Raw genomic sequence first — 9348 nt, 5'->3', positions numbered from 1 at the left:
ATTTAGTCCACCCTACCAAAAAATCCAGCTTCTCTGAATCTCCTTTTCCCTGTAGAAGTATTCAATGGCAAAGCACTAGATTCATAAATATAAGCTGGTATCTTGATCACGTTTATTGATCAATATAATTCGTACCTCTTCAGCGGTGGTGGTTTTTAGCCGACCTCAATGGATTTTCGGAAGAGAAAATATTTGACCGATAGTGTATGTCGAGAAAATAAGAGTGACATGTATCCAATTCATATGAAAAAAAGAAGATTTTGAAGGTTATGATTCACAAATTCTGTCTAATGTATGATAGTGTATATTGAGAAAATAAGAGTGACATGTATCCAATTCATATGAAAAAAAGAAGATTTTGAAGGTTATGATTCACAAATTCTGTCTAATGTATCTGACATTTATTGTTTTTACTACAAAATTTTCCAATATTGTTTAAATGAGCATGAAACTGAAACCAATAATAAATTTGAAGAAAGCGGTGTCTAGCACACAGTATTTAGTCAACGTCAAGAAAGTTTATAAGAATCCTTTTTTCAATTTCCTCAAATATTTCAGAAAAACCCAAAAAGGTAAGTTCGATTTAATTGAAACTACTAAAAAAGCTGCAAATATTTGGCGGTTGATGAACGTCAGAGAGAAGTCTCCGTTCCTGAATCAATCGAGGGAAGCAAAATCGAGAACGAAAAGGAGAAGAAGAAGTCCTTCATTCAGGAGATATAGAAAAAGAAAAGTAATCGAAAGAAAGGGATCAGAAAGTTCCACGGATAGTGCTAGCATATCTAGTATGGAATTACTGGAATTATGCGGTAATATGTCTAGAAGTAAAATGAGAAAAAAAGAAAGTAAAAGTAAAAAAATCGGAGATGTATGAAAAGTAACTAAAGATTGTATAGAAGCAGTGAGTGATATGAAAAATAAATTGTATAGTTGAAATCTTATATTTTTTTTACTTGTAAATGTCTCATTGTAGGGAAATTCTAATAACTAAGAGACTAAAAACACTTTTTTGGCGTATTTTTTTTTGATATAGCCTAGAAACTAGCTCTACGAAACGACTCTTAATATGCCACTTGAAATTTTATAAACAAAATAGTAGTAAACTAAACACAATTTCTAAAATAGTTAAAAAAAAGTTATTTATGCAACAAGTGTGTAAAGTAGCCTTTTTCCTACGAATGTGACAATCGCATGAGTCGAAAAAAGGCTTTTACACACGATTTGCATACAATATTTCTTCTATTAACCAAAATTTTATCAAAATATAGAAGTTTAATGGTTAATTTTCTTCACGCACTAGTGTGTAAAGTGAGTTTAATTTTTCGTTTCAAGAAACTATAATTCTTTCATTGATTGATTTAATTAAGATAAGAATAAATTGATAAAACAACAGACGAATTCCATTAGTAAAAATACTAATACACTGGCGAGCAAAAAATTGAGGTCACATTAAAATTTTCATGTTCTTTGAAATTTTACGTTCTCAGAGAGTATTTGCAAACTGTACATCATTGCATGTCCTTCTGTAAGCTGAATGTGAATTCTTGGATTTAATGATTTATTCTGAAAAAGCAACGAATTAACATTTTGTGCGAAATTCAACATTTTGTTGTTAGGGAAGATATGGAACGAACAAAATAAAAAAACTTGACACTAATAACGTGTATTCCCTCTTCTTGCATTGATGACTGCTTGAAGTCGGCGCGGCATAATTTAAATTAAGTTGCGGATCACATTCTGGTCGATGTTATCCCTTTCCTGCAACAGCAATCTTCTCAGCTCCTGGGCAGACAAACCCTGACAATTCCGGCTGTATGTGGTCTCGCATTATCTTGCATAAAAATGCCACGTTCCCCCATAGTCACCATAACAGGTATAAAATGGTCTTCTAGCACCTCCGTACCTGTGAGAGGTTAGGGAGCCATTTTCTATGAACACCAACTCTGTACAAGCTTGTGCAGTGATTCCCGCCCAAATCATAACTGACCCACCGCCAAATGGACGACGCTCGTCAATGCAAACTTCAGCATATCTTTCCCCAGGTCTTCTCCACACTCGTAGACGTCCATCCGACCAAGTGAGAACAACACCAGGCTCCAGCTATAATCATTCCAACGAACGTGATCTCTGGCAAATGTCAATCTTGTCACGCTTGCGTTGCAGCGTGGGACCTGTAGCCATTCTTCTGCATGTCTGCATGACAATCCAGCAGCATGAAGTCTTCTTCTAATGGTCCATTCACTAACGTTGACATTTCTCACTTCTTCCAACTGATTCCGCAGTGAAATCGCAGTAGCTGACTTATTCCCCAAACTTGTGGACACCAAAAAACGGTGATCTCGTTGAGTGGTAACTATTTTTCGCCCATACTCTGGTATTCTAGTGATAAGGCCAGTCTCCAGAAAGCGCCGGTACACTCTTTGCACACCACAAAGACTAGCACCAGCAATTCTTGCAGTTTTACGTTGCCCCCGACAATCCTGTAACAGCGCAACAATTCTTGCTACAACAATCGAATTTAAAGGCATTATGGGCCTGTTAAATCACTACACTTTGCAATATTTAGGTTTTACACAAAGAATCAGCAGTAAAGTGGAAAACAGGCAAGGGAAATGTGAATGTTCAATTAGCGCAAAGGCACATTTTTCATCAAAGTCGTACTCTAATACATCGAATGACAGTTGTCAAGTCTGGGAAAAAATTTGCTTTAACGCCTACTAATCCTTATCAATATTGACACTAAAATTATTCGCAATTTCTGAAGTGACCTCAATTTTTGCTCGCCAGTGTATTATCTTTTCGACATGCATTAAGGCCACCTAAAAATAATTATTACTATATAAAAATAAAAAGTGTAATGAGCGCGACTTGAACCTGAGACCTCCTGTATGTGAACCTTGGATTCTAGCCACTATTCTACAAAGACCTTAATGATAATTTACTTCATGCACTACTGCTTAAAGTATGTTTCTTTACGTACTAGTGCATAAAGTGAAATTTTACGCACTCGTACGTATTTTACACACGAACTGAATTAAATTGTTTTTAAGGATATGGAAAAAACAAAATTTATCACACCACAATTCTCAACTAATTCATTCCCAGACGATGAATACATAAATATTCGAAAATTCGGACTTATTAGTCCACTTTGGCGTTTAATTTTGCCACGATCCCACTACAAAAACTCTTATGGTCTGAATTTTAGGTCTCTTCTGATTTAAAATTAGTTTCTTTTATAATTTTTTTGAAAGAGATGAAAATTTGACGTTTAGACTTCTTTTAATATTTATCAAAATATATGAATTGGAACGAAGTATTTACCAGCTAGATTACGAGTGTTTTTGTATTGGGAATGTGACAAGATAAAACACCAAAGTGTACTAACTCTAATATATTACGAGCTTTCGAATACATATGTATTCATCGCTTGGGAAATAATTAGTTAATGTTTGCAGTTATTTTAAACTCGTTTCATGTAAAAATATAAAATTCATAGATTCCAAAATTCTATATTCAAATTGACGCTTGATAGAATTAATTGATATTGATTCCAGTATAAAAAAAGGAAATAGAAACTTGGAAAATGAGAGAGAAGGTGTGGACATGGATTATTGGGACTGATCAACGCCAACAAGACGATCTAAAGAGTTTTTTTTAAGGGCAACCCATTAGGGGTGTTCGGTAATTATTATTTTTTTCTTAATTAGGGATGTTAATTATAAAAGAAATACTATATTTTATGTGGAATATAATTATTTAAAGTGTTTTTGACATATAACTTTTTATTTATGTTGTGTTAAGTGAGGAAAAGACTCTAGAGTAAGTTTTATACCCAATTGTTCTAATTCAAAATCAGAATCGCCCTAATATCACGATTATTCAAAAATACATCGCTTTATACGTTTATATCAAATTTTCTAAGTTAATTCTTCGATTGTAGTTAATTTTTGAGGGAAGCGGCGCAATTGTTAGGTACCTCACTTTTAGAAAACCCGTCCATTGAGCAAGCGTTCACCCGTTTTGCCCGCCGCCAGACTCTGGGTCTTTCTATTTCTGCTCTCGCTACGAGACTCCAATCGCGATCCGTACGGGATCAGAAGCGGTGTAGTTACTGATAGTTACCCGGCGGTGCGTGTGTCAAGTGTCCCGGCTTTCGTTTCAAAATGTATCGTGGTACATTGTTTGTGTGTTTTGCTGTTACTTTTTATTGTGTAATTGCCGGATCGGTTTCACCCCCGGGATCTACGGGGGAACCTTGTCAACCTGACAAGCTCACCGTTTATAAAGTTGTTCTGCATACCTTCTGGTCCAGGGAGACTTTTCCAAAACATTATCCCGATTGGAGACCGTCCGCTCAGTGGTCCAAAGTATTCGGTAGGTCGCATTAAATTTTTTTCTTTTAAATATTCACTTCATGATTAGTATTACGAATACAAAAAATTTTATATGCTAATTTTGATTTAATTTTATCCTTTTTATTATTATAAAACCGATGAGTTCATTTGCTGTTTATTATTATTTTTTTGTTCGTTTTAAAAATTTATTGACACGCGTGTTTTAAGAACTAAAATAAAATTTAGTGGCGATCAATTATCAACAATTTTTTGTATCCTTAAAACTTTTTTTTGTTTATCGTTCTCAAAATGATTATTCTATCATGGATTGCATATGAACCATTTCTAAGAAATAAATTTTTTATTTGTTCCAAGGATTTATTAGTTTTTATAACTGAATTGAGGTTTTTATTGTTTTTAAACGGGATTTTTCCTTTTTTATCGTATTGAAAACTAGTATAGACGGCATCACAATTATTATTATAGAGAATATTATATACAATACTATTTTCTGTAGTTTTAGATTTTGATTTATTAAAATATTTCAATATTTAAGATCAGCTTTCTTTGTAAATAAGTTAAGTATATCCGTTCATCATTTTTTTGTGAATCAGTGTTTTACTAACAAATGTGCATCTAAATTTTATTATCTGATAGCTGGATAGCTCTATTTTACCAACTAATGAAGTTGATTGGTACACAAATATGTTATTAATAATACCTACAATCACCCCATTCAATATATCGAAATATTTCCTTCCGTTTTTATAAGTAGAAAACCTTTCCGGCTAATACTGTGATGAATATTGAATTATATTTCCTCCGATCAATATTTTTCTCTAAATGGACATCCCCAATCGCTCGCAATTGTGAAGAAAGATGTGTGATCCGTCGATCGGTTTGCATATTGTTGCATCTCATCATATCATTATTGTTTGGAAATTGTTATTGAACCGTTATTCAACCGTTAAGGCTGTGAAAAAATCACTTTTTCTATTAATTCTAGTCTTCGTTCGTTTATTTTTTTCAATTGCATTCTTTAGTTCTTAACTGCCCTTTCAAATTTTTATTTCTATAATGTTACTGCACTTACTTACCATGAGTGGTTCTATACTTGATATCGACCGCTTAGTGCTAATGTGGCAGTTGTCCAGCACGTCCCTGCATTTAGTTATTACCAAATTTTATCATCAGAGCTCTAGCGGAACAGCGAGGTAACTACTACATCAGTAAAATTTAGTACTTCAATAAACGACCAGAGAAGATTTCCTCTTTTTTCCCACATCGCAAGAATGTTTTGAAACTATTTTGCGACTGAATTTACTTTACAAGATGAAAGCACGAAATGCTGTAATGTTTTTTCTAGGTTTTATGAACTAGATCGTTGAAATATTACTAATAATATTCTACTGCAGTGTATCAATGATGAAATGGCTACTTCTGCTTCATTTGGAAAGTCTTTCATCTATTTTGTTATCCTTATTGTTAATTGCTTTCTCTAGGTAAACAGACTTGTTGAATTTCTTCGATTCTAAAAGAAACTTTTTCGTATTGTTGATTGTATCTTATTTATCTTCGCATATTTTCATTGCTGTTTGTTTACTGTCATGTTTACTAAAAAGTTACATATCATGCCGAAGTAGTATTTCCACTTGACATAAATTAACGTAATTACTATGGTTCCTTTCCATTTACATAATTGGAGCACTCAATCGAGCACATGGGTTCGTAATGCTTCAAAACCATGTTCCAAATTGTGGTTTTTAAAATCTGTGCGTCGAACACAGTTTCCCCTCAAGCACCAGACGAATTTTTGGGATCTATAAGCTTCAAAATTGTGTTTTAAATAAAAACAAATTCATTTCGATTTACATTTGTGTTTACTAAAATATTTTCTTATATTATTGGATTCAGAGACAAATTGGGAGTATGCATTATGACGAAGAAGACTGTAAAAGGGCATAAGAAGGTTTTTATAGTAAAAAGTAGTAGTTTCAAAGAAGTGCTTTCATAATATTCGTATTCTATAATCAGTTAATCAAGTATCTTGTATCACGAAACTTGTCGTTGTGTCGAATTAATGATATTTTTTTAGGGTTAGTTTTATCAACTTGATTAGAAAGTCATTTCTTCGAAACCATTTTGTTAATGAAAACATAGAAATTAGAATTAGATCAAACTATCCTTCGTATAAAATTTGTAACAGGAGAGGGAAAGGACGAGATTTACGAAAAAAATTCAAAACTACCTAATTCGGTCATGGGCTTTGTTGATACTCAGTTTACTGAAAAAATATGAACCGTTCCCATTTTCTCTTTTGTCCTATGTTTTCCGGTGTGTCGATTCATGGTAATTACAGCTTATTGCTACATGGACTCATTTTTTAACACATTTCACGAGATTTATTTCAATTATGATATTGCATGCCTTTTATTTTTTGAAAAAGAGATTATTTCACTTGATATATCTACTAATAATGGTTGTATTTGTTATAGAACTTCCACAGGCGACTCTCGTTAATCTGTTTAATTCAAAATTATCACAAATTCTTTAGAAAATCTCTTTGTATTTCAAATTAAGTAAATAGATTTTTATGCACTTGTAATTCGAAAGAAAAAATCAACGCTAAATCGAACTTATCGGCGTCAAACACACGACAATTCGTGAAGAATAAGTCACTCGATCCTCTTATAAACAAATCCGAGTGAAACAAGTTCAAACTTGTATCATCGTACACGAGCCTTTGTTTTTGTAATGATTAGTTTGACAAACACTTTCACGCGAATTGGTTTGTACAATTACCGTTTCTCTTCTGTTTGTTGAATACAGATTAAATAAAAGTTCATGTTAGTTATGAGTCCTGAAAAGGATAAATGCGTGACGAATGCTGAAAAGAAGCACAAGGAGTAAATGTATACTTTTCGAACTATTGGAATACGGAAAAGAGATACTGAAGGTAAATTTACTCGTCTGGAAGAAAGCCTTGTCATTTGGCTGAGATAGTGTAGAGGACAAAAAGTATCTATAAACGGAAAACTATTAAAAGAAAAAAAAACAGAAGAGTTTACGTCTATCTACGCATTGAAAACTTTGCAACAAGTGAAGGGTGGCTTACAAATTTCAAGAAGAGAAATGGGATTGTGTTTAAAAAAGTGTGTGGGAAAAATGAAAGTGTTAATGATAAAGATTGCTTTTTAATACTGATTAAACTGACTTATTTTTCAAATATTTACCGGACAAGATGTTTGCTATAAAAGATGAAAACTGTCTTAGGAGAAAACATAGTAAAAAGAGGTTGACAGTTTTAGTTGCAGTGAATACGGACGGAGTAAAATCATTTCCTACTGATTACCATGCTAACTAAAAACTTGACGTCAGAACTTTTTAAAAATTGGAAACTTCTACTCTTTTCCGATAATTGCACTGTCCACAACATTGTCTAACGTAGAACGCTACTTCTTTCCTCTGAATTCAAGTTCTAAATTCTAAACATTGGATCATCAAGGGATCATCCATTAACTTAAGACGTTCTAGCGTCCGTGGGGGAGCTGTAATACCCAAAACGGTTTTCAATTGCTTCGTTGAACCATCAATGGAACCGCTAGTTGATGTTAGCAGTGTGAGTTTTTCTGATTTTGATATTTCATCTGCTACAGATACAAATGATAAAATTAAAGATGAAGATGAGGACGATACATCAGATTCTTTCGCGTAGAAGTGTCACTCAAAGAAGTAAGAGCCTCATTCGACACTTTACCAGGATTCTGTCTTCAAAACTGAAGTGATGAAAAAGTATTCCAGTGACTTTTTCTTTTAAAATAAGTTATTGAGCAGTCTGAGCAGCACTATCCTTTGAAGCAAATTAATGTAACAGATATCTTTCGAAATATTAATTAAATTACGAATAAGTACATGTACGTACCAATTTTTGTCATAGTTAAAGAACAGCAGTTAATAAATAATATGTCTTTGATTATCAACACTCGATAATTCGAAGTTTTATTCCTTTTCTATTAAAAATTTCGAACCATTTGATATTTCTAACACTCGATAATTTTTTAGAGTTCCTTTAGTTTCAAATTAACGAGTGTCGACTGTATTATATTGTCTTTTCATAACACGCACTTAAAATGTTTGAGACAAATCTCTCATTAAAGTTTGATGTTATCCATTCCTCTTCTACACCACAAACCAAGACGATAGCATCCCCACAACATCAATTCTACAAACAAGTTTTAGGTTAGACATTTTCTAGAGCCTCTTCACTAACTTCCAATCAATAAAATAAATTGTCAACCCCATTACCTTTCGAAAACAACCCCAATAAACAACACCAGAACTTTGCTAACACTAATAACTTAGGAAAAAGTTTGGCTCGTTGAATTCGAACACCCCATCCAACAAGAAAAGATGTACAGAAAAAGATTATTATAGATTTTCGATGCCAAAATCCAACTTCACCATTAGTAACATTAGTAAGTTTTGGGTTTGAAGCTTTTAAGTAGAAAATGGATCGTATTATATTATAATCGGTAGAATAACATATTTTACACTGGGTTATGCATTGTACGATGTATTCCATTCGTAAATACATAATATAATGTTCCACTCGAGAAAGTATAACATTAGATCAATATTTTAGTATATTGAGAATAGAAACTAGATTCGCTTTCAGTTATTTTCAAATCTTTCCGTTAATTCATCATACAATTATTTCCAGGATAAGTAGTTCAAAAGAAATTATTGTAAGCGAAAGATAAAAAAATCTAGTAATATTAACAGAAGCTCTAAACATATATATGCACCAGAAATTATGAAAAGAATTGTATAGTTCTTCCAATATCAATTGCAGATTATAAAAAACCCTTTCCGACAATTTTGTTTGATCTATCATAGGCGTAGATACCTCATTTTACAAATTTATTATTTTTATTTATACTTTTAAAAATATGAGAAAAAGTATATACCTCGTTAACTTGGTACAACTGAATATTAAATTATAAAACGTAAA

At 32.7% G+C, this 9348-nt stretch overlaps 2 protein-coding genes across 2 annotated transcripts in view; both read left to right on the top strand.

Annotated features, from left to right (window-relative positions):
- Positions 1-375: 375 nt before the first annotated feature.
- Positions 376-996, top strand: LOC130897948 (uncharacterized). Its single transcript, XM_057806939.1, has one exon. It carries the CDS (start codon positions 440-442, stop codon positions 872-874), a length of 435 nt encoding a protein of 144 aa, XP_057662922.1. The 5' UTR covers positions 376-439; the 3' UTR covers positions 875-996.
- A 3008-nt stretch (positions 997-4004) lies between these two features.
- The window catches only part of LOC130897878 (spondin-2), a 374292-nt gene continuing 368948 nt past the window's right edge, over positions 4005-9348 (top strand). Inside the window, exon 1 of the mRNA XM_057806820.1 lies at positions 4005-4377. Within this exon, the coding sequence (XP_057662803.1) occupies positions 4167-4377 (211 nt within the window). The 5' untranslated portion in view covers positions 4005-4166. The remainder of the gene's footprint in view (positions 4378-9348) is intronic.

The sequence above is a fragment of the Diorhabda carinulata genome, chromosome 9 (assembly GCF_026250575.1).
Source record: "Diorhabda carinulata isolate Delta chromosome 9, icDioCari1.1, whole genome shotgun sequence".
NCBI lineage: Eukaryota > Metazoa > Arthropoda > Insecta > Coleoptera > Chrysomelidae > Diorhabda > Diorhabda carinulata.
This window is presented reverse-complemented; position numbering and strand designations above follow the sequence as displayed.

What these genes read in the sequence shown, in the direction of transcription:
- LOC130897948 (XM_057806939.1), top strand. Translation starts at nt 440, where the DNA reads ATGAGCATGAAACTGAAACCAATAATAAATTTGAAGAAAGCGGTGTCT.